The sequence below is a fragment of the Chlamydotis macqueenii genome, chromosome 3, assembly GCF_036417535.1.
Source record: "Chlamydotis macqueenii isolate bChlMac1 chromosome 3, bChlMac1.mat, whole genome shotgun sequence".
NCBI classification, from domain to species: Eukaryota; Metazoa; Chordata; class Aves; order Otidiformes; family Otididae; genus Chlamydotis; species Chlamydotis macqueenii.
This window is the reverse complement of record NC_141558.1, coordinates 117904136-117931755: the sequence shown is the minus strand read 5'-3', so window position 1 is coordinate 117931755 and position 27620 is coordinate 117904136. Positions and strand designations below refer to the sequence as shown.

At 45.4% G+C, this 27620-nt stretch overlaps 2 protein-coding genes across 2 annotated transcripts; both read left to right on the top strand.

Annotated features, from left to right (window-relative positions):
- The first annotated feature begins 1108 nt into the window (after nucleotides 1-1108).
- LOC104475544 (prokineticin receptor 2) lies at nucleotides 1109-6330 on the top strand. Its single transcript, XM_086745580.1, has 2 exons — nucleotides 1109-1626; nucleotides 5634-6330. Exons 1-2 carry the CDS (start codon nucleotides 1109-1111, stop codon nucleotides 6328-6330), a joined length of 1215 nt encoding a protein of 404 aa, XP_086601706.1.
- Nucleotides 6331-22284: 15954 nt separating this feature from the next.
- LOC104473481 (prokineticin receptor 2) lies at nucleotides 22285-26901 on the top strand. Its single transcript, XM_086744676.1, has 2 exons — nucleotides 22285-22373; nucleotides 26205-26901. The coding sequence occupies exons 1-2, from the start codon at nucleotides 22285-22287 to the stop codon at nucleotides 26899-26901; spliced, it is 786 nt and encodes a 261-aa protein (XP_086600802.1).
- Nucleotides 26902-27620: the final 719 nt, after the last annotated feature.

Below are 27620 nucleotides of genomic sequence, written 5' to 3'. Positions count from 1 at the left end.
CTTCTGGGATGAGGTGGGACTGTCCTGACAGCTGGGAGTCTGGTGTGAGGATTCCCAGATGTGGCACAGGAAGATGGAGGAAGACAGCCGTCAGCATTTTGGTACAGAGTAGAGGCAAAATTAGGAAGTAATTTCCTCAATGTGGAAAATAAATCCATTTTTAGCATTTGGTACAATCAGCAGTACAAAAAGGGGAGCCTGCTCCTCTCCATCTTCAAAAATTCAAGATACTTTTTCTTGCTTAATGAAGATTGTCTCTTTCACCCCAAGAGCCTCACAGCAAAGCCCTAAAAGCTGGTTCATGGGACAAAATCTTCTCCGTGCAAACTGTCAAAGCTTCACTGGTTTGAGAGAAGCAATAATGTATTTTGTTGGCTGAAAATTTGGTCCCCCTACTCGACTGATGGCTGCCAAAAAGGAAAATGCTGGCCTTGCTATTTTCTTGGGTCTTGGCCACACTTACTTAAGAAACGTATTCAGGACACCCATTATTTTTTTATTCTCACCTACCACATTGCTATGGGACATCTAGCATAAAGCAAAAACTTTGTCCAAAAGGCACATCAGATACTTTTCAGCAAATTGAGGTGTCATCTCATTTTATTTTTTTTTTACCTTGCACGGGGATGACAGCACTGTGGGCTTGAAGGCTTGCAGAGGTTTGAACTGGAATTTACACTCCTCCTATATTGTCATTTCACTGTGTGCTGAAAACAAATTTTCATTGTTGGTAAATAAAACTGCTGGGTGTAACAACCAAGGAATTTTATGATAACAGAGGCATCCTTTCACAGGGTATTTCTTCCCATTGTGCAGTCAACAATATTGCTGTGGGGCAATAAGCTGGCTATTGCTTTCCCTCAAGCACAGTATTTTTGCTGTAATTTCCTCTCAGAAAATGTTTTCCTCTATTTTGTTCCCACAGAAGGAGATAAATGAAGCTGTTGCTGTATAAGCTCATGGGGACAAAGACAAGATGACTCATTGCTCAGAAGGAAACTTTGAATGAGATCTCTCACCTGCCACCTGTTGGTGGAATGAGATCTCTCACCTGTTGCCCTGCAACAACACAAAATTTTAACACAAAACCAAGGGCCAGCCAAGCCAAATGTGTCAGAAGAAAATAGACATTTCCATGGAGCAAGTTGAACATAACCCAAATGCTACTGTCAGCTTCAACTTTGCTGCAATCTACAATCTCCACGATGGGGATTCAGCCTCCTTGCGAAACTTCTCCTTCCCTTTCAATTTCACTTACAACGATTACGACCTGCCGCTAGAAAGTGAAGATGACATGACCAAAACTCGCACCTTCTTTACAGCCAAGATTGTGATTGGGGTGGCTCTGATTGGCATCATGCTGGTCTGTGGCATTGGCAACTTCATCTTCATTGCTGCTCTCGCCCGCTACAAGAAGCTGCGAAATCTCACCAACCTGCTGATTGCCAACCTGGCTATCTCAGACTTCATTGTGGCCATTGTGTGCTGCCCCTTCGAGATGGACTACTACGTAGTGCGGCAGCTGTCCTGGGAGCATGGCCACGTCCTCTGTGCCTCAGTCAACTACCTACGGACTGTCTCCCTCTATGTATCTACCAATGCTCTCCTGGCTATAGCTGTTGACAGGTAAGTGGGACGCTATCACTGCACAAAGAGATGGGCATCGCTTCTGGGGTTGGCTATCCAGATTTCTAGGGTTTTAACATGTTCAGCTGTTCTATAGGATCTGATGTCAAGATAGGTACTATGCAGACCTGGGTATCTTGTTTTGTAAAAAAAACCTAATCACATGAGGTCATGACATTACCCCAGAGAAAACTCAGTGTAAATTTCTTGATTGAACTTTTCAGGTGAAAAGAATGTTGATTTATTAAAATGATTTTTTTTCATAAAAATATGCCAGATTCAAGTGTAGGAGAGGATTTATGAAGTAAGGGGAAGAGGAGAAAGAGAGAGGCAAATCAGAAACACACAGGGCTGATGGTGTTTAGCAGTACTATATAACCCTGATCCAAACCATACTTCTCCAAGGAACCTTCACTGGCCTACATATCTTTCTGAGTCTAACCTTTTTAATAAACAGTTAAGTAAATACTCTTCAGTGAGAGAAATAGTTGACTGATGATACAGAATTTGACAGGTGAGTTTCCAACAAGGTTATTGCCTTATAGGATAGTTCTTTCTCCCTCTAAGATATTTTTCCCAGTTTTGGTTTGATGTGAAAGAGAGTAAAAGATAGGACTTCTATCTAGCCTGCAAAATAGAGTTCTTTTTCTCTGTCATGCCCTGCTGAGAAAACTTAACAATCATTAAATTAACCATTTGATAGTACTGAGGTCTTAGCTGGATGCTCCAACCCAGAAGTGGATGCTTGGTGAGTGTGGCCAGCACTTTCCTCTTCATTAAAATGCTCTCCTGTCGTACTCTCCTCTGTCTTTACACGCCTCTCTGAGGATGGCACAGTAGCAAGCCAGGAAAGACCCACAGGTCATTTATGGCATCAGTATTTCTGATATCGTCCAGAAAATTACAAAATGCTATAACAACCCACCCAGCCTTCATAATGGGATATGTAGAACATAATGGTATCCAACTGCTACACTACTCCAAGAATTTTAACAATATAATTTAATTGTATTATTTCTTATGATTCCTTTTCTCTTAGCACAACAGAATCTGAAGGACCTAGGTGCTGAGGATCAGCTTCATGCTGACATGAGGCTGACATGACTGACTTGCAGAAAGTCATAGATCCACAGAGTGAACTCTACAGAAAGACCATCACAAGTCATCTTTTCTGCACAAAGCCAATATACACCTCTGTATACCCTCTGCATATACACACTGTATGATTCCCACACCTCCCTCTCTTTTTCTTCCAATTTCTCTCATGTGCCATTTTATGCTCTAGTCTTATGTTGCATAGTTTTTTGGTACCTGATCCAAAAGACAGCTCAGGAGCAGTCAACCCTGCTGATGGTTGTATAGATACAGCTTGTGCGCAGCTGATTCAGCTATTATTAATGCCAACAGAAGTCTGTGGAAAGACTCTGGGGAAGTTTAGAGATGTTTTTTCTTGTGTTGAGGAAATGATAATCAGTGGTTACGAAATAAATCCTTAACAAGCATCTAACAAAACAATTTTTGAACAGCAGCTGAGGACTCAAGGTTAAGCTTCTAAACCCTATCATGTATGCTTTACCATTTTCTATTACTTCTCTTTTTCAACTTCTAAAAAAAGATTCTTGGAAAGCTCTGCTAGTGCATCCCAGATTGATGAAGTAACATGGGTCACTGAGTGCTTATGCCTGCTAAGGAATCAGATTTCTAACCTATCTTCCCACACATCTTTAAAAACAATCCTGGAAATGATTAATCACTGAAGTTTGTTTTAAGAACACACTGTTTTGGTTTCACTGCCTTCTTTTTTTTTGGAAGCTTTTGACTTAGTAAACAAAGAGAAACCTAATTCTTTCCATAATCAACCATTCTATCTTGGTTATGTCATGTGGCTTATTGAGTTCGGTCTCTAAAAAGACAGGCTCTTAACAACAAAAGTCTTCCCATGTTTAGATCATTTAAAAGGGCTCACCTGTGTACAGAGGGTAAGCATGTCCCACAGGATTTCTCTCAGGGCTCTCTTTCATCTTCCTGGATGTCCGTTCACAGAAAACGTAGGGATATCACATATTTAAGGCCACATCTATACCAGAAAATAATACAATGTGAAAGGAGAGGATACGAAGAGCAAGAGCTCACGCTAAGGGTCCAAAGCCTATGCTGTAAATATTTTGGAGGTTTAGTTTTTGCTGGGTCCCCTGGACTGAACCCCCATAGGCACTTGGTGTGTTTTATGTACACTTTTGTAGCACATCTTCCGGGGCAGCTTCATCTGAACTCAGTTCATGCACTCCAGGACCATTCTGCAGTAACAGCCCAAGTGTGGTAAGCAATGATAAATCAGGAAATCCACCACAAAAGCTCCCTCTTGACTCTCTTGTTGAGATTTACTGCATCCAGCCAAACACTGTGCTGAGCAGCTATGCATACTTATGAATGCACACATATACATTATCCCATAACCTTGCTTCCATAGGTTCCAATTTAAAAAATATTCATTTATCAGCTGCACAACTAGGCTGAGTAATTCTGCTGTGAGCCTGCACTATTAAGAGTGATGAACAATTAATCTGCTTCCAAGATTTGGCTGATGGAAAGTGCCACTGACTTTTAATTTCATTTTACAATCAATATACCCAGTGGATGCTACCTATGTATATAATATATAAAGATAGAAAAACCTCTGAATGAATGAGAAATTCCACTTTTGAAAATATCCTTTGTGTTAAACAGAATTGTACTGGGAGCTCTGGAGTGTCTCTGATAAAAATCTCCTTTTAGCAGAAATATCCTAATCTTTCTGGGACAGTGTACTCTAATGTAAACTCTTCTTACAATTATATCTTCTTAAAAAATCAAGCCCCCAAACTCCAAACAAATGAAAAACCACAGAGCAAATGCCATTTCATCCTAGCCTCTTTTTAACTGAATCAATGGCAATTGATGGATCCTGCAAGTAATGTATTTCCATTTCTCCACATGTCTTTGTGAAACACTGCAGTACACCTTGCAGCTTTACAGTCATAAGGAGTGTAAATACCTAATTCAAGTTTTATGGTTTGGCATATTACTTCACACAGCACATTTAAGATTAATTAGCAATAGTCATCTCCAGCAGATGAAACAAAAATGTGATGGGCAGAAAGCAGATACACAGTCCTTCACTGGTAGCTTCAAAAACATGCTCACCTGTAACCAACCATTCATTAGCATCAGCTTCAGCTCTTTGCACCCCATGGAATAACCAAGAAAATAACAGAAAGACAGTTTTACCTCTTGGTTAAAAAAAACCAAACCAAACCAAAACAAACCAAACCAAACCAAACCAAACAAACAAAAAAACCACACCGTATTTAAACAGTTCTCTACCTAGGGAAAACATTTTTGTTTTCCTACATGTCTAGCTTTTTACCTGCACCTGACTAGGTGTACATCACTGCACATTTCAAACTCACTTGAACATGTGCTGTTCACCAAAGAATTTCCAGATGCTGTATCATGGCACATCTTGGGTACAACATCACCTACATATCATGCTAGGTCCTGCAAACATATTTGTCAGTAATAGGAATAGTCCCTCTCTTTCTCCTCTTCCAATCTTTCCATAACTCCAAGACATGTGATCTGTGTTTAAAAGTTTGTGACATAAAATTACAACTTTTTCTCTTTCTTTTCTCTTTTTTTCCTGTTTCTCTTAACAGCTGGGACTTCAAGACTGACATCTTAAAACCATCATTAGATACACTAACTTATGCTCAGATTTTCCGGTTGCCAAGTACCCACTGTCCTAACAAACACTTCAGTCACTCCAGAGTTTCTGCCTAGATTTAGGAACTCAGATCTAGGCTACTACTTTGGACAATTTTCTTAACTCCCATAGACAGTTTTGTGAGGCTGTCTGTTTAAGAATGACAGCGATGTCCTTCTGCCTAATTCTGTTAACCTCTATTTTGAAGTGCGTTGTGACTTAATAGTGTTTTCAGACTTCATTTTGAATGTATTTTCTGTTCCAGGTATCTGGCCATTGTTCACCCACTGAAACCACGCATGAATTATCAAACAGCGACCTTCCTAATTACTTTGGTCTGGATCATCTCCATACTTGTAGCTATCCCATCTGCATACTTTGCTACTGAAACGGTGTTATTTATAGTGAAAAATCAGGAGAAAATTTTTTGCGGTCAAATTTGGCCAGTTGACCAGCAGATGTACTACAAATCATACTTCCTCTTTGTCTTTGCCATTGAATTTGTTGCACCTGTGATTACGATGACCTTGTGTTATGCCAGGATCTCTCAGGAGCTTTGGTTTAAAACCGTACCAGGATTTCAGACGGAACAGATCAGAAAGAGACTTCGATGCAGAAGAAAAACTGTTATGGTGCTGATGTGCATCCTGACTGCCTATGTTCTCTGCTGGGCACCTTTCTATGGTTTCACAATTGTCCGTGATTTTTTCCCCACCATCTTTGTGAAAGAGAAGCATTATCTTACTGCTTTTTACATAGTTGAATGCATTGCTATGAGTAACAGCATGATAAACACCATGTGTTTTGTAACTGTAAAAAATAACACCATGAAGTATTTCAAGAAGATCATGTTGCTGAGATGGAGATCAACATATAATGGAAGCAAATCTAGTGCTGATTTAGACCTGAGAACAAGTGCAATGCCAGTCACAGAGGAAGTAGACTGCATAAAACTGAAATAAATTTTCTGCAGTTTTAATCTCACATATTTTGGAAAGGGAGAAAAGAGGAAAAAATGGCTTCTCAGAAGCTTCTCCCTTGTCTGTGGGAACACCCACCATTGGTGAGAGCACTTGAAAAGCAGTCTACTATGCATTTCCACCAGAACTCTTTTCGCTGGAGTGCTGTATAATCCCATAACTCAGACTGATGCTGTGCTTCAATTCACCCATCTGTAAATTTTGGATGGTGTTCTGGTTTTGTTTAGTGGGGGGGGGGCGTAAGGTGGCAGCTTCTGCAGGAAACTGCTAGAAGTCACTCCCCTTTGTTCAGTGGACTTGGTCAGGCCCAGGGGAGACCCGCTGCTGCCCAAGGCTGAGCCAATTGGTAGATGAATGTTCCGTGATAACGCCTCTGTGATAATGTATTTAAGAAGGGGAAAACAGGAAAAAAAAAAAGGGAAGGAGAGAAGATGTGAAGCAGCTGAGCAGGGGCAGGGAGGGGGAGACGTGAGCCTTGTGGGCCTTGCAGGTCTCACCCTCTGGCCTCCTGCCAGGCAACCAACTGGGCCCAACTTGGCCTGGCCCAACTGCAAGAAGTGGAGAGGAGATGAGATGTGAAAGAGATGTAAAAAGATCCTGAGAGGCATCTGCCAGCCTGTTATGAAGAATTTCTTGTGAGAGGAACGGCTGCAGATGTCAAAGTCAGTGAAGAAGGAGGGGGAGGAGTAATATGGCTCCTGGCCAAGATTCCCCTGCAGCTTGTGGTGATGACGATGGTGGAGCAGGTTGTCCCCCTGCAGCCCGTGGAGGTCCACAGAGGAGCAGAGATTTACCTGCAGCCCATGGAGGACCCCATGCCAGGGCAAGTGGAGGCCTGAAGGAGGCTGTGACCTGTGGAGGGCCCGCTGGGGCAGCCGTTCTGGAGGGAGGGCACGGCACTCCATGTAAAAGATGACCCATGCTGGAGCAGTTCCACAAAGGACTGTGGTCAATGGGAGGGGACCCCACGCTGGAGCAGGGGAGGAATGCAAGGAGTTCTTCCCCTGACAATGAAGCAGCGGCATAAAACAACGTGTGATGAAATGACCACGACCCCCATTCCCTCTTCTCCCCTGTGCTGTTCGGGGGAGAACATAGTAGAGATAATGTTAAGCCCAGGAAGAGGGAGGGGTGGGGTGGAGGTTATCTTGTTCCCTGTCTCATTCTCCTGCTTATTTTAGTAATAGATGAATAGTTTTCCCAAGTCGAGTCTGTTTTGCCCATGACGGTAACTTTAAGGATTTCTCCCCGTCCTTATCTCAAACTTCGAGCTGTTTTTCTTATATTATCTCCCCCTATTTTCTCAGAGGGTGGGGGGAGCGAGAGAGAGATTGCATAGTGTGGTCCTGATCGGGGCTGAACTACGACAGATGTAGACACTCATTTTAGAGTTTTTTAAACTTTAAGATGAACAAAAAAGTCTATGAATGCATTAAAGCATATTACAATGATGGAAGAATTAGTTGCGGATCCTAGCAATGATACTTTTTAATTTATGCTTAAGAGAAATCTCTTAACCTCTTTAAGCTTATCATTTGTACCTTTAAGCTATTTGGTGTCCTTTTCCTTTTGCTCCCTAGAGCAAAGATGGCAAAAAAGTCTATTTTGCTTCATGTCTTTATCGTCTCAGTTAAGTCTCATGATGAACCTCCTTGAAGTCTACAGACCACCAGTTTTCTATTGTCCAATGTGCAACATGCTCTTATGAAAGGCACATTATCTACAAAGCTAAAAACTGCTTCACAGTCTACTGAAAACCTTGAGTTCCTTTCTGTGACACCTTGTTTAAGAATATTTTATCAACACTCTGTAGTTTTATGTAGAGTGTTACTCTGTTTGTTATGTATTTGGAAATGGCACAACTACATATTTACGGGACCTGTTCCCTTCTCTCACCTCCAGGCACCCCATGGCCAGCTTCTGCTGCCTTGAGTCGCTAAGGTCTTCACAGAATCAATCACAAAATTGTAGAGATGGGAAACAATACCTCCAGATTGTCTAGTTCACCTCTGTGCTCAAGCAGGGTGAGCTAGAACAGGTTGCCCAGGATTGTGTTCTCTTGTGCCTTGACTGACTCAACAACCTCTCTGGACCACCTGTGCCAGCGTTCAACAACCCTCACAGTAAAAAAATGTTTTCTTATGTCCAGATGGAATTTTATATGTTTCAACTTGTTGTTCAGTGGGAGCCATATAGCATGTCCGTGGGAAAAAAATCCACCCTGCTGAACCAGACCTAGATATCTCAGCAACTCTGCACACCTTCAAAATAAAGAACAAGTAGGGCAAAAATACCAGAGAGGTCTGGAGGCAATCTGTCTTTCTGCAAGCAATGGAGACAGACTTCAGGCTTCAGCAAGCCAGCCACTGGTTGAGTTGAGTAGCTCATTGTCTGGTCGAATGTGAAGCAACAACTCAAGATGAATTCTGCATTGCTTCCTGCTTTTACTGTTCTGATTTTGTGCAACTCCAGGAGAGGCATTTCTTAACTGATAATTGTGAAAAAGCAGGTGACAGTAGCAGTAATGCCTACTCATTTAAACTATACATAAGATATCATGGACTTTTATGTATTGAAATAAAGTCTTTTCTATTGTGATGACAAATGCTTCCTGTTTTAAATTATGTGGTACCACCTACTTTTGGAGTAAATAGCTTTTGTAAATAAATAGTCTATTTGTGAATTTAAAGTGAGCAGCAAATCATGCTAATAAAACAGTTAACATGGAGTCATTATCAGTCAGCATTGTGATTTTTTAATATTTTTACCTTAGCCATAATTTTTTCAAATGACTAATGTGAACTATCCCATTTCTGCTAAAGAAAGACTATGAGGCTGACCAGTTAAATTTGATGGCAAAAGGATATTCAAATCCATGAAAGTGCTTAAATCTTCTCGTCATTACCTGCTCTTAAAAAATACACATTTTGCGAGAATCTCATTATTTGCTCCATTAGGCAAAAAAAAAAAAAATACTGAAACCATTCTTCAAAATGACATTTTTGAACAGATATAAGTACTATAACCTTTGTTTCTCATCCTGCCATTGTTATTAGGGACTAGCTAGCAATACTATGTGTTATTAGAGTGTTCTGATACTTCTTCCATCTATTTTTCCTAGACTTTTCTTTGTGCAACAAAGCGAACTAAACAACAATTTTCCACACCTAGAAATCCACCTCAGGCTGAGTTACTTAAAAAAAAAAGCTCAACCCTGACCAAGCAATATTGTACTAAGCAAAAATTCAGGGAAATAATTGCTTTAAAATTCTGGAAATCACTTTGAGACCTTCAAGAGAATTCTTCTGGTTCGGCCTGTCCAGTGTTCTCAGTCATCACTGTGTCCCTGTCCCTGTGAAGGGCAGTAAAGCAGCAGCTGCCACAGCCCCTATTGCGGATTTAGGGTTTGGAGTCCGCAACATTGCTGTATTCTGCAGTTTTGAAGTGTTCCCAGCAGCAAAGCAGTGTTTCAGCCTGAATATCTGGATATGGCAGGAGAAAAAGCTGTGCTTTGCCTTCAACTGCATTTATTGTGAGCAGCATCTCCAGAAAGAGGGCGATTCCCACTGAGGAAAAGTGGCAGTCCCCTCTTCAGAGCAGCCAAGCAGTCACATTGCCCTTAGCCTGTGTTTGCACCAACTCCAAACATCCCAAAACTGGTCACAGGCTTTGCTTTCAGGGACCAATGTCTGCTCCTAAACTGAGCTCCAGCAACCAGGGGTCCAGTGCAGCAAGTCCAAGTGCCTTGCGTGGAGTCAGAAACCCCATGGAGATTTTTGTCCCAAGAGAACTCATTTTGTCTAAGGAGGGACAGGGTATGGCCCCCTCCATTGGCCAGGGCCTGCCTCCCACCGAAGACTGCACTTAAATGGAGAATTTAAAGGACTTTTAAAGTCACTTAAAAACTCCCCTTAAGTGCAGAAGTGTGCAGCAGGGTCAGGGCCTGACTCGAGTGGCTCCCTCAGGCAGTGGGGAGCAGGTAGGCCACAGTTCAACCAGAGCAGCCAAGGGAGAGGGTCAGATCCCACGCTCCCTTTAGCTTAAGTGAGTTGTGCAGGGAGAACAGAACAGACAGCCTTTTTCACCCACACAACGCAGGCTAGGGAGCATGGGTGCCAATGAGTGCTCCAGAGATGGGTACTCCCTCAGCTCCCTGTCAGGTGGGGGCTACCCTGTTGCCTCCTGCCCAGCCCCTCCCCACAGAAACGCTTGCTCATCTCCACTGAATGGCAACATTTAGTGAGCGAATTTAATATGGGCTGCATGCACCTGGAGCTCTGCTTGCAAGAGCCATGCTTAAACAGAGAAAGAAAACCACAAGCTGGAGGGAAGGCAGCATCTGCTGCAGAGGAGAAGCAGCCCCATCCAGCACATCTGCTGCAGAGGAGAAGCAGCCCCTTCCAGCACAAGCTCTTACCCAGTGGAAGGTAGTAAAAGCTGGAGTAAGATCTCTGTGGCTGCCAGCTGCCCACTATTAGCTCCAGTGGTACAGCAATAATAAGGACCTCACCATGCAGGAGCTCTGGGATCTGTCAAGGATGAGGAGCAGTGGGCATGAGTGTGGTGGTTTAGCCCGAGTAACCACACAGTTTCTCACTCACCCTGCCCCTTCCCAGTGGGATAGGGGAGAAAAATTGGGAAGGAACGAAAAGTCATGGGTTGAGATAAAGACAGTTTACTAGAATAGCAAAGGAAAACTACAATAATAACAAAATATAAGAATATTAATATATACAAAATGAACAGTGTACAATTTCTCACCACACAATGTCCAAATGACTGATACAGCCCGTCCCGAGCAGCCATCATGGAAACGACACCAAGCAGCAAGCAAAGGAGTGAAAGCAAGCCAGCAAGGTAGAGAGAACGATGCCAGCAAGCGAGACAGATGGAAAATAGAAGGTGCAAAGGATGGATGCCAAGGATGCCCCCTCCCATGGGCAACCCCCACTGAGCATGACATTTATGGCACAGAATACTCTCTTTGTCCGGTTTGGGTCAATTATTCTGTCTGTCTTTCTCCCAGCTTCCTGCATCTGCATGTTAACAAGACTTGGAAAGCCAGACAGTGTCCATGGTCTCATTAACAACAACTCGTATCATCAGAGTGTTTTTATCAACATTCTTCACATACAAAATCCAAGACACACTGGCTACTGAGAGGAAAATTAACCCCATCTCTGCTGAAACCAGGACAATGAGGCATCCTCCGGACAGCTGCTAGCAGGGTTTAGGTAACCATGCAGTGAATAAACCAGATACCACCACGTCTTAGTTGTGGCTTGCTCGAATTTTTATTACTCAAAGCAAAAGTGCAGTGCTATCACGCCAGATTCCTGCTCAGCTGTTCTCCTGTGGTGCAGCTCCCAAAACCATAGGCTCACTTGCTTCTGCAGCAGCTCCTCCAGGGATAACTGAAGGTAAAATCCAGTCTCTGCTCCTTCCCACAGGCTCTCTGAAAAATAAAAAGACAGATGTTAACTGAAAACTGGTGACCCCAAGTGGCAAAGAAGGAATTAAGAGAAGAAAAAGCAATAATTCTCAGCAACAGGCACTGAGGAATAAAGTACATATTTTAATAAAGTGATAGCAGGAAAAGAAACTCCGGCCATTGTCCCTCTAGGATGACCTACAAGACTCCAGGTCAGAGTGGGTCACAATAGCCAAGACATGAAATTTCCCTGAGGACTGACTGAATCACACAGGAGCTGAGAGTCAACTGTGCTCCTTCCTCTTTGAGTCTGGTAGCCTTTCCCGTGGCAACAGCACCCTCCAGCTGCTGCTTCTGCAGGACAGCATCACAAGCCTACTGCACAGCTCCAAAAATTGCATTAGCTCACACCAGCCACCTTGGTGACAGGACCATGCAGATATTCCCAAGAATTCCCATGCCTCCAACAAGTAGAAACAGATGTTTCAGCTTTTGGTACTCGGGCACCTAGGCACTTACCCAACACTTCTAGTGTCTGCATTCTCCCTCACGCCCTGTGTCAGCAGGGCTGTGACTCTCACCAATGCTTGAGCTATGCCCTTCCAAACACTCAATATCATCTGTGCTGAAAAAAAACCACATAATTGAGCAGAAAAAACAGAACTGAGACAGAACAGACACTACTCCCTCAGACTCACCAGAGATCCTGTTCTCTCTTATGCTCTGTTAGAATCTTGTTCTACAGACTCCACCCTAACACATGTTGCCAGGAAAAGCCCCTAAACGATCAATGAGACAAGGATCACTGCAGCTTCCAAAGTGACCTTCCTAATACCATCCAGAACAAGAGAATGAAGGACAAAACCTGACATAAAACCACCAAAAGAATCATTAATCATAAGAATCAACACTAAGTACAATGTTGCTCAAAAGTACAAAGTAAGTCACCTCCCTCAAAGCCAGGACTACGTAAAACTGACAGAAGAGAAGATGAAAAGATGGTAATAGTCCCTGGAAAAAGACATCCCCAAGTTCAAAAGACCATTGAGGAACATAAAAACCCCATGTAAACTCACTCACTTGCTCATCTGCTTGTTCCAGAAGAAAAAATGTGGAAGCTGATACACGGAAAGTACGCAACAAGTGTGTTGAGGCAGAGAAGTAAAATCTAGGTGGGCAGCACTTCGAAAAAATGCTGAAACGATTAAAAAAAGCCAGGAGGTGGAGGCTTCCAAAAAAGACACGCATTGAAATGCTCCAGACAGCAGGGCGCTGAAGGGCTACTATAGGGCCATGCATTGAAACACTGCAATAAAAGCCAGGCACTGAAGCACTCCAAAACAGTCAGGCAGTGAAGCACTGCTTCAGGACAGCACCGTTAAGTGCTCCAGTATACACCAGGCATTGTATAAATCAAGAAAAAAGCCACGGGGTGAAGTGCCCCAAAAAGAGCCATGCAGTGGAGGCCTCCATAAAAGACAAACAGGGAAGCACTCCAAAAAAAACAGTGAACTGAATCATTCTCCAGGGTCATGTGGTGATGCACTCCAAAAAATCCCAGGTGATGAAGAAACCAAAGTGAACAACCAGACAGTGAACAAGCCCCTAAAGAAGACTGGTAAAGGACTCCTCCAGCAGGGTGCAATGCACTCCAAGAAGAGACGTGTGATGAGATAAAAGAACTCCAAGAAGACCCAGGTGGCACAGAGAAGAACTACAAAAAGAGCCAGGTGACACGGAAAAGGGCTCCTCTGAGGCAGCACGATGTTGGGCTCCTCTTTGAGGTGTGATAAAAAGTTCCTCCACAGTGGAGGAACTCCTCCACAGCTATGTGATGATGGCACTGCAGCACAATGAATGGATCTTCAGAGAGGGCATGATGAACACCTCCTCTGCGGCAGGCAATGATTGGTTACTCAGGAGTGGCATGATGATGGGTTCCTCGAGGGTGATCGGATGAAGGGGGTATTCCACAGCAATACGATGATGGGATCCTCCAGTGCAGTGTGATGATGGGCTCCTCTGGCGATGTGTGATGAAAGGCTCTTGTGGCGAGGAATGATGAAGGGCTCCTCTGGTGCGGCACGATGTAAGGTTCCACTGGCTTGGCGCGAAGAAGTGCTTCGCTGGGGTGTGTTAATGATTGGCTCCTCTGGTGCGGCACAATAATGTGCATGCTGAACCGCTCCTCTTCTGGCACAGCACGATGAAGGGCTCCTCCTCTGGCACAGCATGATGAGGGGCATGATGTAGGGCTACTTTGACATGGTGTGATGAAGGACTCCTGTGGGACAGGGCGATGAAGGGCTCCTTTGCAGTAGTGCGATGACAGGCTCCGGGTGGAGTGATGAAAGACGCCTCTGCTGTAGCACAACGAAGGGCTCCTCTAGTGCGACACGATGAAGGGCTGCTCCAGCGAGGTGCAATGATGCGTTACTTGGGCAAAGCGTGACAAAGGGCTGCTCTAGCATGACATGACAAAGGCCTCCTGCAGCATGATGCGATGAAGGGCACCTCAGGAAGAATGTGATGAAGGGCTCCCGTAGTGGGGCATGATGAAGGGGTATTACATAACAACACGATGATGGGATCCTCTGGTGCAGCATGCCGTGTTGATGGGCTCCTCTGCTGCGGTACAATGCAAGGCTCCTGTAGCAAAGCACAATGAAGGCCTACTCCTCCGAGGGTCAATGAAGGGCTCATCCAGTACAGCACGATGTAGTGTTCCACTGGCGTGGCACAAAGAAGCACTCCTCTGGGGTGGATTAATGATCGGCTCCTCTGGCGTGGTGCTATGCAAGGCTCCTCTGGCAAGGCGCAATGCAGGGCATGCTGAAGGGCTCCTCCTACAGCACAGCGTGATGAAAGGCTCCCATGGTGATGCACGATAAAGGGCTATTCCACAGCAACAGGATGATGGGATCCTCCAGTGCAGCAAGGTGCAATGATGGGCTCCCTCTGCTGCAGCAGAGGGACATGAAGGGCTACTCCTCCAAGGCTCAATGAAGGGCTCCTCTGGTATGACACGATGTAGGGTTCCGCTGGTGCAGCACAAAGAAGGACTCCTCTAGGGTGGAGCAATGATGGGCTCCTCTGGTGTGGCGCAATGAAGGGCTCCTCCAGCAAGGCTCGAGGAAGGACTCATCATCCGAGACACAATGAAGGACTCCTCTGAAGCAGCCTGATGAATGGCTCCTCTAGGGTGGAGTGATGATGGTCTCCTTTGGCGCAGCACGATGAACAGCTCCTCTGGTGAAGCATGATGAAGGGCTCCTCCAGTGAAACACAATGAAGGGCTCATCATCTGAGACGTGATGAAGGGCTCTTCCGGGGCAGATCAATGATGGGTTCCTCTGGTGAGGAACGGCTCGATGATGGGCTCCTATAGGGCAGCATGATAATGAGCACAGTGAAGGACTCCCTTGACAAGACATGATGAAGGTTTCCTCTGGCAGGGCACAGAGGATGGACTCTTCTAAGGCAGCTCAATGAAGGGCTTCTGAGGACCATTGTGATGAAAAGCTACTCTGGGGTGGGATGAGGACTCATATTCCTGCAGGCGTGACCTCGTTCTTGCTACCCTTTTGCTACCACCACTGCATGCTACTCAGCCCTCCCCACGCCACCAAGTCCGTCTGGGTGGTGGTCTTGGCCCCTGTGCCCAGGGAGAAAGCATTCACACTCTTCCTGCCATGCTCTTGCGGGCAAACCTCTTTTGCTCCCTAGCATCTTGCCCCGATTTGTGGACCATACCTTCGGGGGAAGGTATGACTGGCCTCTTTTTCCATGTTCTACATGAACGTCCCAAGGAGAGTTTCCTCTTCTCCATCTGCATCCACTCCCTCAGGAGCAAAGCACAAGCAGAGCAGCTCAAATTTGTCCCAGAAAAGGGGGAATGTAGGCACTGGCTCAGCCCTATTATCTACCCAGCCTTTCCTGGAGCTCTAGCAGTAGTCTAGCACTGGTTAGGGTGGAGCTCAGTCTCCGCCTTGAGTTTGGCCAAGAACCTCAAGCTGCTTTGGCCAGAATTAATCCTGAGACAGAGGAAACCTCTAGAGTCATTGCAGTATCCAGCTAGTGCACTGCAATGCTCTGCAGAGAGCAGGACACAGACCTCAGAGGATGCACAAAAGCAAGGGTGTCCCTGTCATGGCTTTCCCCTAGAGCCAGATGGCAAGCAGAAGTGCCCAGCAGAGACTTACAAAGACAACGATGTCTTTGGGAGTGCTGGTGACTGTCTCAGATGGAGAGACTTCTTTGGAGATGTGCTGTACAGTGATGGAAGTCAGATGGACTTGTGCTGGCAACCTGATGACCACCTGGCCCTGATGTCCTTGTAGGGGCCAGCAGTCTCCTGGGGAAACAGCTGGCTGCAAGCAGAACACGAGAGCCATAAAGTGTGAGAGAGTATTGGGGCCAGCACAGCTGCTCATGGAGCTTGAAGCATAGGCACTGGTGTGCCTGTGGGTCTACTTCAGCTCAAACACGAGGCGCATGTGAAGAAATGGACAGGAGCAGGAGGCCACCTTCCTTGCCTGACAAAGAGGACTCTCAGTATTACAGAAAAGAGGAGAATACTGCTTAGGAAACCATCCTAGTCAGGGCCTTACAGAAAGATTTCTCTGCCTGGTGGCTCTGCAGGACTCTCCCGACCTCCATCCGCCCACCCCCAAAAAGGCCCTGTTAGGGATGAGTGTGGAAAAGGTGTCACCAGGGAGGAAGTCTTTCACTTGGCTGTGAATGGGAAAGGTGGGCAAGATGCAGGAGTTCCGCTTAGTTGCACTCTCTTCCCCTCCTGAGGGCAACCACTGCTTTCTAGCAAGACCAGCCCTGTGTTCCAGCTTTGCTTTCAAGAACCTGATCAACACTGGGGGCTTGAGCAGTACCACTAGACTGTTGGATACCTGGAGAGCCAGGGGCACTTAGTGAACAATCCAGACCGAATGGAATTGTTGTGTTTTTGAGTAGCAGGCCTCAAGGACATCGATAAGGCCACTTGTGAGAAAGTACTGAAGCTGCCTGTAAGAAAAATACTGAAGCCACCTGTGAGAAAATAATGAGGCCGCCTGTGAGAAAGTAATGAAGCTTCCTGTGAGAAAGTAAATGAAGCAACCTTGAGAAGAAGGAAAACAGCTGGCATACGTGACTGGGGGCTGAACGTGAAGCAGGGTGCAGGTGGAGAGAGCCGTGCGCGTGAACATAGAGACTTAACGAATCATATTTTAGCTAGGAGCGCGTGCATGATATAGTTAACCAATTAGTAGAGAGCTTGCGCATGATGCGGAATTAGAAGGGCTATATTAACCGGGATGTATCAACAATAAAGTGGCATTTGCTTGATCATATTGGTCGTCAGCAGTGTCCGTTACTTCCGCGTCAACAGGTGGCGCCCGAACAGGGGCCCTCAGATCGGCGTTGGTCATCCCGACGGAACCGAAATAGGAAAAGAAGAGGGGGCGGAAGCCGGTCGAAGGCGAGCGCTGCCCCGGCACTCGGGAAGTCGCTATAGCGCAAAAAGGTACGAAAGGTACGGAGGGAATCTCGTCTTGGCCAGGCGAGCGGCCAGGGAGGAGATGGGGTCCACACTGAGCAAAGAGGAGTCAGCAGTGGTTAAGCTCCTCCAACATATGCTCTCTATGAGAGGACTGAGTTACGACTCGGCCGTCCTAGAAGCTTTGCTGCAGTGGGCAAAGAAAAAGGAATTAATTCCCACAGTTGATGATGCTTTTGAAATCCCGACATGGGAGAAGATAGGAAAAGAGCTGTGGGATGAAACAAGTAAGGGATCAAAGGAGGCGAGCAAACTCTCCACCGTGTGGAGGCTAATTAACGAAACATTGATAAGCATGAAAGCCGAACGTTCAGTTGCCGCATCTGCTTTTGCGGCCTTAACTCCAGCCGGCGGGTCCACCTCTGCTACTAGCATGCTGTTCTCGGGTTTAACGAGCCCTGCCGCCGCCCCGGCTCGTGCTGAGGGTGGGGGGGTTCGAGTCCCAGCAAGGACTGCAGGAGCTGCAGCCACAGCCCCTATAACTATAGATATACAAGCACCAGAAGGAAAAACTGCCGAAAGCCTTTCACCACCAGATGTACCACTACCAGGCACCCCGCCACACTGCGCCAGTGCAGGCTCAGAGTCACGAGTCTTTTCGCCGACACCAACAGCTCCGATTTATCCCCCATTACCACCTTCTTCCGCGCCACCACGGCATGAGAAGGAGGGGGATGAACATTCATCTGGCTCCAAGGATGCACAGCTGGAAGAGACGCTAAAAAGGCTGGAAGCCCTAGAGATTCGCTTAGAAGCGTCACTGGGAAACTTGTCAACTCCTTCGCCTGTGCCACATCAAGACCTGCCAACGTCCAACCTATTCGTTCCGAACGGACCATCGGGTGAGATCAGTCCTTTTGCACCTTTACAAGGGACGCTGGCGGGAGGGGCCGGGGATTTGAATCCGATAGCACGGTGGAAAGAGGTGATTCGAGATGCTTTGATAGAAGGAGAGCCTTTTCCTATGGCATTTCCAGTTGTGACTGATAATACTGGGAGAAGTGTGTGGCAGGCATTAGATTGGAAAATATTGAAGGAAGCTAAAAATGCAGTTACTCAGTATGGGCTAAAATCATCATATACTCAAACTGCGTTGCAGCATATTTTTTTGTCACAGTTGTTAACTCCTTATGATACGAGAATGATTGTCCAGATGCTTTTGCTACTGTCACAGCAGCTGCAGTTTTTTCAGCACTGGCAGACTGCTTGTGATAAGGCAGCTGCAACTCCTCGGCAACAGGGTGATCCATTATTCGGGGTGCAAACTCAAATGCTGATGGGAGCGGGACCCTACACACGATCTGATTGGCAAGCGCGATTTGCTACCGAAGTATTAGAACTGAGCCAAGATTTGGCTTATAGAGCACTTGCTAGGGTGTACAATGAAAAGTCCGGACCTGCCTTTACGTCAGTAAGGCAAGGTCCCACAGAACCATATGGGAAATTTATTGATCGGTTGCACGCTGCAATAATGGGTCACCCTGATCTGGATGATGACATGAAAGCAAAGTTCTTAGATATGCTTGCCTTTAATAATGCTAATGAAAAAACTAAGAGAGCCCTTAGTGTGCTGCCAAAAGGATCTAGTACAGGGCAACTGCTGGAAACTGCCGAGCGAATGGTAGAAGAAGAAAAGGCTACAGTCATGGCTGCTGTCGTAGGTGCAGCAGTTAAACCCTTGGTACCAAAAAAGCAGGCAAAGAGAAAGAACAAAAGGTGTTTTAGTTGTGGAAAATTGGGTCATTTCACTAAGGACTGTTTGCGATCGGGAAACAGGGCACGGAGCGCGTTCCACCCACGCGCAACGACACAAGTACAGGGTGCTTGGACCGCTGCGCGGCCGCCACAGTCGGCAGTGCCGGAGTGGACTTGGCAACAGCAGCAGATGTGACATTAACAACTTCAGAGGTTCAACTAGTTGATTCTGATCAGCAAGGACCGTTAGGGCATGCGTTAAGTGCATTACTTATAGGCCGTTCATCAGTGTCTCGAAAAGGCATATTTATAGTGCCTGGAATCATTGATGCAGATTATTGCGGGACTATAAAGATTATGGTGTATACACTAACACCACCCCTTACCATACCAGCACAATCAAAGATAGCACAATTGGTACCGTTTCATGCATGTGTTCCTCGGGCACACTCGGTCGTCCGCGGCCAGGGAGCCTTTGGGTCCACCGGCGCGCCAAATGTCTTATTGGCAATCGATATCGCCAGGGGAAAGCCAAAAGAAAAGGTCACAATTAAACATCCTAATGGACAATCCTTGGCGCTGTCGATGCTAATTGACACGGGTGCAGATGTTACCATTATTCCTGCAACAAAGTGGCCCTGTAATTGGCCATTGGTACCGGCAGTTACTACTGTGGTAGGGGTGGGAGGCGCACAGTGCACGATGATCAGTAAATCAATAGTGTCATTTAATTTTCAAGATGGTACAGTAGTTACCACGAGGCCGTATGTAATGCACATGCCTATAGCTCTTTTAGGTCGAGACGTGCTGTCCCAAATGAAAGCCCAGCTTGTAACCCAGCCTTTTTAGGGGCGGCCATGGTCAAGCAGCCTGTTTTAAAACTCACCTGGACGACGGCAACCCCAGTGTGGGTAGACCAATGGCCGCTAAAGCAGGATAGGCTGCAAATATTACAGAACCTAGTACATGAGCAATTGGAAGCAGGTCATATTGTGCCATCTATAAGCCCTTGGAACACCCCCGTTTTTACTATTCCAAAGAAATCAGGTAGATGGCGAATGCTGCATGATTTACGTGCAGTAAACGCTGTCATGCAGGATATGGGAACTTTACAGTCGGGATTACCTTCCCCTGTAATGATCCCTGAAAATTGGGATTTACTTATTATTGATTTAAAAGATTGTTTTTTCACCATTCCTTTACATCCAGATGACGCAGAAAAATTTGCTTTCACGGTACCAGCAGTTAACAAGCAGGAACCTGCTAAAAGGTATCAATGGGTGGTGCTACCCCAAGGCATGAAAAATTCCCCCACAATGTGTCAGAATTTTGTTGCATGGGCTCTGCAGCCATTTCGGCAAGAGCATCAGTCTTTGTTAATCTATCATTATATGGATGACATCTTAATAGCAGGCGAAAAAATGAATGCAGAAAAAATATTACAAGAGTTAATAAAAACTTTAGAGCCAAAAGGACTAAAAATTGCCCCTGAAAAAGTACAGCGTAAAGGCCCATGGCAATATTTAGGCTGGGTAATTACTGGAAGCACGGTGCGACCGCAAAAAATACAAATTCATACAGACATTAAGAACCTCTCAGATGTTCAGAAATTGTTGGGAGACATACAGTGGGTAAGATCCATCACTGGAATCACTAATGATGATTTAGCTCCTTTAATGCCCCTGTTGGGAACTACGACCAAACCAAATGAACGGCGAACTTTATCAGTAGAACAGAAACAGGTGTTAGACCAGATTGTAGAAAAAATTCTAACAGCTACCACACAAAGAAAAATTAATGATTTACCTTTACAGTTTTTGATTGTTAATTCGTCACCAAAGCGACAACATTTAATAGGGCTCATAGTGCAAGCAGAAGAACAGCACATTAGAATTTTGGAATGGGTATTTCTATCTTACCAACCCAAAAACACAGTTTGTACAAGGGTCGAGCTGTTAGCTAACATGATTATAAAAGGCAGAAGAAGGATTTTGGAACTGTCAGCTCAAGAACCTACACTGTTGCAAAATCAAGACTTTGAAGAAGCCCCTCGCAGGTCAGAAGTACCAGTAGAAGGACTCACAGTATTTACAGATGCTGGGAGGAAATCTAAACGAGCTGCCATCGCTTGGTACAGTAATAACCAATGGAATCATCAAATTCTTACAGGTTACATCACGGACTCCCTGCAGACGCTTGAACTGAGAGCAGTGGTGTGGGCCTTTCAACAGTGGCACGATGAGCCTCTAAATGTTGTTTCAGATTCATTATATGTGGTGGGCACGACACAGCGTTTAGAACGTGCCATGATAAAAACAGTAAAAAATAATACTTTGTATATGTTATTGATGCAGCTGTTGTTTTTGCTAAATCAACGCAGAGAACCTTATTTTATAACACACATTCGCAGTCATCAGTTTAACCAAGGCTTGTCTATAGGAAACAACATAGTAGACAAGCTAGTCGCTGCTGCATGGAAAAATCAAACGGTTAACCTGTTTGAGCAGGCTCGTTTATCTCATAATTTCTTACATCAATCTGCTAAAGTGCTAGCGAAACAATTTGATTTAAAATTCTCAGATGCTCGAGGAATAGTGCAGTCCTGCCCTGCTTGTCAAAAATCAGGAGTTGGTCTAGGCCTTGGGGTCAACCCTCGAGGTTTAGGTGCCTTGCAATTATGGCAAATGGATGTTACTCATGTTGCAGAATTCGGACGTCAGAAGTATGTGCATGTCAGTATTGACACTTACTCGCATGCAATATGGGCCACTGCTCAAACAGGGGAAACAGCCAAACATGTTCTGAAGCATATGCATGCTGCCATTGCCGCACTAGGAGCTCCTCAAGAAATCAAAACTGACAATGGCCCTGCATATGTTTCGCAAACGTTTGTACGCTTTTGCCAACTATGGGGTATTCGCAGAATAACAGGTATTCCTCACTCCCCTACAGGCCAAGCCATTGTAGAGCGTGCACATGCCACCTTAAAATCGCTTTTGCAAAAACAAAAAGGGGGAGAGCCGGCACCCTCTGAAAGGCTTGCAAAAGCGCTTTATGTGCTAAATTATCTGAGATTAACAGGAGACCGTGAATCTCCTCCAATTGTAATTCATCATATGTCATTGCAATCTGGACTGCAGAAAAGTGATTCGGTGAAGGTGCAATACCGGGATTTAAAAACTGGGGAATGGAGAGGTCCGGCAGAAGTGAAAATGACCGGTCGAGGTTATGTTTGTGTTTTGACAGACGAAGGACCACGATGGGTCCCAAGTCGATGGGTGAAACCTTGGAAGGAAGACCTGGGACAGCAGGGTGCATCATCATCATCCTCCTGATGCTGGTAACTGGGTGTGTTGGTGAGACTGTAGACTTACATCGTATTGACCCCAGACCAAACATGTGGCTGACATTTGCCAACATTACAAACCAATCATCGTTTTGTGTGTCAATGGCTACTCCTGCTGATCCTTTTCATACGTGTCTGATTGGTACTCCCTATTGGAATCCGGATGACTGGAAAGGATGGGTCAATAATCACACTGTTTTGAATGAGACTGTGGTGAATCAAACATGCCACGCAAAGATGGAGTGTGCCAGCCTCCGCCCTAGACAGAAACCGGTGTGTTGTTATGGGAATAGCAATCAAATTGGAATAGCTGCAGCATTGGTGATTAGCCATTTAAATCACAGTTTGCCTTGGGATCCACAAGAGTTAGATCTAATGGGATCCTTAAATGGTTCAGGGTCTTGTTTTATGCTGGGAGGTCCCCTTTTTACAGAAAAGGGGGTAAGTACAGCATGGAACAGGAACCAATGGACTGATGTAACTAGTAAAATGACTGACGCCCAAGGAAAACCTGTGTATACTTATCAAAACAGCTCAGGAGATTATTGTAATGGAGCAGTGGGAGCAGAAATCAAAGGTCCAAAGATGCCTCTTTGGGTGAATGACACGGCCAAGGCCATACCCCCGGGATACTTCTTAATTTGTGGGGATCGGGCCTGGTCGGGAGTGCCAAAAGGGGCTATAGGAGGACCGTGTTATTTTGGAAAATTGATAATGTTTGCTCCATCTATGAAAGTATTGCGAAATCGTACTCGAGCAAGGAGATCACTAAAAGTATTAGCTCCCAACTGTGACGGCAATTTAACCCTATTGGGTACAGCTGAGCGTATAGCATTATCTATATTTGTTCCTTGGGCGGCATCTGCAAAAGCTTTAGCTAGCTTAAATAGATTAGCTTGTTGGGCACAAAAGCAAATGAATTTAACCTCTAGCATGTTATCGGGATTGTTAGAAGACATGGATAGTATGCGTCATGCTATTTTGCAGAATCGGGCAGCCGTTGATTTTTTGTTATTAGCGCATGGACATGGATGTGAAGATTTTGAAGGTATGCATTGCATGAATATTTCTGATCACTCTAAATCAATACACTATCAGTTGGCAGAGTTACGCCGGAACATGCATGCAATACAGGTGGAAAATGGACTTTCGGACTGGCTAAAATCATTGGGAGCCACAGGTTGGCTAAAAGATTTGATAGTACATGGGCTGGTAATATTAGTGGCTTTGCTGTTGGCACTAATGATATTGGGGTGTACTTTAAAATGCTTTGTGAAAGTTATGGAACGTATGATGACTGGGGTCTGGATTGTTCAAAAACAAAAAGGGGGATTTGTTGGATACCTGGAGAGCCAGGGGCACTTAGTGAACAATCCAGACCGAATGGAATTGTTGTGTTTTTGAGTAGCAGGCCTCAAGGACATCGATAAGGCCGCTTGTGAGAAAGTACTGAAGCTGCCTGTAAGAAAAATACTGAAGCCACCTGTGAGAAAATAATGAGGCCGCCTGTGAGAAAGTAATGAAGCTTCCTGTGAGAAAGTAAATGAAGCAACCTTGAGAAGAAGGAAAACAGCTGGCATACGTGACTGGGGGCTGAACGTGAAGCAGGGTGCAGGTGGAGAGAGCCGTGCGCGTGAACATAGAGACTTAACGAATCATACTTTAGCTAGGAGCGCGTGCATGATATAGTTAACCAATTAGTAGAGAGCTTGCGCATGATGCGGAATTAGAAGGGCTATATTAACCGGGATGTATCAACAATAAAGTGGCATTTGCTTGATCATATTGGTCGTCAGCAGTGTCCGTTTCTTCCGCGTCAACACTAGACTGAGGGGAGAGCCCCACAGGTGGGTCCCCAAGTTCACAAGAAGGCAGGAAACCAGCACTCACGATTTCTGCTATGATGCAAAAGAGTATCCAGAGGGTTGACACTCTGAAAGAACCATAAGGTCCTGCAGACCCAGTCATTCCTCTCTGCAGTCGTAGGTCTTGAAAGTTCTCTGCATGTCAAGTGATTGCAAGAGGCCGCAGACTAGGAGGTCTTGGTGCTCAGACTCTATTTCTGATGCCACTGGCCAGCTCCATGTCTGTTAGTTCTGTCCTCATCACCACACTGCTGGGGCATCCCATCTGTGCAGGACAGTGACAGCATCCATGCACCTGGTGACTGCTTCCCTTACAGAGACTGGGAGGGACTCTGAGAGAGTCACCTGCCAACTGTCACCGAAATCGGGAATCAAACTCCTTAACACCAATGCAGCATTAAGAAGCAGGCATTCTTTATTGCGGCGCCGGATGCACAGGGGATCCTTCCACCTAGCCTGTATGCCAGTCTGGAAATCTGGACAGAATATATTCAGTGATTTCATACATGATCATTAATAATTGCCAGAATACTAATAATCATCAGTTTTCCTAGAAAGCATTATAATATTCCCCACCCACTTGTGCATGCTCAGTCTTTTGAGTCGAGGGTCTTCTGGTGGTCCTGGGGGTAGTCAGAGCCCCCCGTCCTCAAATTTGCTGGTTGAACCCCTCCTTAAAATCTCCATATATGGTCTTGAGAACAGGTCTCATCGCTCCTTGATTTTCTGGCTCCAAAGTGTTGGCTCAGGGCCTGTTTTCACATCTGGTTTTCGAGGCCTGCCTTTGTTCTACCACCTTTCTTAATTACCCCAGATATGCTAGGCTAACTTCTAACAAACAAAATATTGTATTTTCTTAACAATTCTAAAACTCCCCGTTCCCTCTAAGGACAAATAGATTTCATATAAAATTTAACCTATGTGACTACAGTTGTATAGTTAGCAAGAATCACCTCATGCTGCTATTTAATTTTCAAAAATAATATTATTCTAAAATTACGTTGATTAATCATTTTTATCATATTACACCACAGCCTTGCTCTTGGACCCCATGAAGCATTTAAGGTCCCCTCCACTTTGGAGGGCAGCTCCTGCAGCACAGCCTCCTTTGAGGAGTACTCCAGACAAGCACCAGCAAGGAGACAGAGCTGCTTGAGTCCATACTTCACAGGGCCCAGTCAGACATCTCGATGTAGACTTGCGAAGCAATCTCAGGTCCTTCCTGGGAAAGCCATGAACAAACACAGAAAAGGAGTACATCAGTGGGCAGTTCAGCATGGCTACTAGTGCCCAGAGTAGCAAAGAGTCAGAAATGCAAGACAAGCCTTGTTCGCAAAGCTGCTGACGTGACCCACAAAGACTGAGGACCAGTATCTGTGTCCACAACCACAGCCACGGCCTCAAGGTGGCTTGACGAGCATCCTTGCACCCTGCTTCTCACCCTCTAATGCTCTCAAGGTCAGCAAGGAGACGAGCTCAGGCTCATATAACACCTCCTTCCACTCCTGAGCAGCACAGGGGGGAATAGGGGTTATGGTCAGTTCATCACACATCGCTTTACACTGCTGCTTCCTCATCGAGGGAAGAACTCCTCACATTTCTTCCCTGCTGCAGCGTGAGGTCCCTCTCATGGGCCACAGTCCTTCGTGAACTGCTCCAGCATCTGATCCTCTTCCATGGGGTGCAGTCCCTCCAGAACAGGCTACCCCAGCGCGGGCCCTCCACAGGTCACAGCCTCCTTTTGGCATTTGCCTGCCTCAGCATGGGGTCCTCCACAGGCTGTAGGTGGATCTCTGCCCCTCCGTGGACGTCCATGGGCTGCAGGGGGACAACCTGCCTCACCATGGTCATCACTGCAGGCTGCAGGGGAATTCTGGCCAGGAGCAACATTACTCCACCTCTATTTTGAAGTGCGTTGTGACTTAATAGTGTTTTCAGACTTCATTTTGAATGTATTTTCTGTTCCAGGTATCTGGCCATTGTTCACCCACTGAAACCACGCATGAATTATCAAACAGCGACCTTCCTAATTACTTTGGTCTGGATCATCTCCATACTTGTAGCTATCCCATCTGCATACTTTGCTACTGAAACGGTGTTATTTATAGTGAAAAATCAGGAGAAAATTTTTTGCGGTCAAATTTGGCCAGTTGACCAGCAGATGTACTACAAATCATACTTCCTCTTTGTCTTTGCCATTGAATTTGTTGCACCTGTGATTACGATGACCTTGTGTTATGCCAGGATCTCTCAGGAGCTTTGGTTTAAAACCGTACCAGGATTTCAGACGGAACAGATCAGAAAGAGACTTCGATGCAGAAGAAAAACTGTTATGGTGCTGATGTGCATCCTGACTGCCTATGTTCTCTGCTGGGCACCTTTCTATGGTTTCACAATTGTCCGTGATTTTTTCCCCACCATCTTTGTGAAAGAGAAGCATTATCTTACTGCTTTTTACATAGTTGAATGCATTGCTATGAGTAACAGCATGATAAACACCATGTGTTTTGTAACTGTAAAAAATAACACCATGAAGTATTTCAAGAAGATCATGTTGCTGAGATGGAGATCAACATATAATGGAAGCAAATCTAGTGCTGATTTAGACCTGAGAACAAGTGCAATGCCAGTCACAGAGGAAGTAGACTGCATAAAACTGAAATAAATTTTCTGCAGTTTTAATCTCACATATTTTGGAAAGGGAGAAAAGAGGAAAAAATGGCTTCTCAGAAGCTTCTCCCTTGTCTGTGGGAACACCCACCATTGGTGAGAGCACTTGAAAAGCAGTCTACTATGCATTTCCACCAGAACTCTTTTCGCTGGAGTGCTGTATAATCCCATAACTCAGACTGATGCTGTGCTTCAATTCACCCATCTGTAAATTTTGGATGGTGTTCTGGTTTTGTTTAGTGAGGGGGGGCGTAAGGTGGCAGCTTCTGCAGGAAACTGCTAGAAGTCACTCCCCTTTGTTCAGTGGACTTGGTCAGGCCCAGGGGAGACCCACTGCTGCCCAAGGCTGAGCCAATTGGTAGATGAATGTTCCGTGATAACGCCTCTGCAATAATGTATTTAAGAAAGGAAAAACAGAAAAAAAAGAGAAGATGTGAAGCAGCTGAGCGGGGGCAGGGGTGGCCAAGAGTCCATCTACAGAGAAAGAAAAAGCAGGAAACTCTCCCCAGTGGACTGAGGGAAAGGAACCAAGACCCTGAGGATTTCTAAATCTGAATTTTCTACCATAACCTGTTACCTCTGGCCAGGTGGGGTTGTCCCCCGCCAGCTCTGGCTCTGCAGCGCTTGCTGGAGGCCAGTGTGCTCTGGAGCACAGATGGCTTTGCTCCAGCCAAGGGACTGCTCCAGGCCTTTAGTGAATCCAGAGGTGCATGA

Coding starts and splice junctions, on each gene's coding strand:
- LOC104475544 (XM_086745580.1), top strand. CDS start 1,109: ATGTGTCAGAAGAAAATAGACATTTCCATGGAGCAAGTTGAACATAAC. Junction 1,627..5,633: donor CTGGCTATAGCTGTTGACAG/GTAAGTGGGACG, acceptor TTTCTGTTCCAG/GTATCTGGCCATTGTTCACC.
- LOC104473481 (XM_086744676.1), top strand. CDS start 22,285: ATGGGTCCCAAGTCGATGGGTGAAACCTTGGAAGGAAGACCTGGGACA. Junction 22,374..26,204: donor CTCCTGATGCTGGTAACTGG/GTGTGTTGGTGA, acceptor TTTCTGTTCCAG/GTATCTGGCCATTGTTCACC.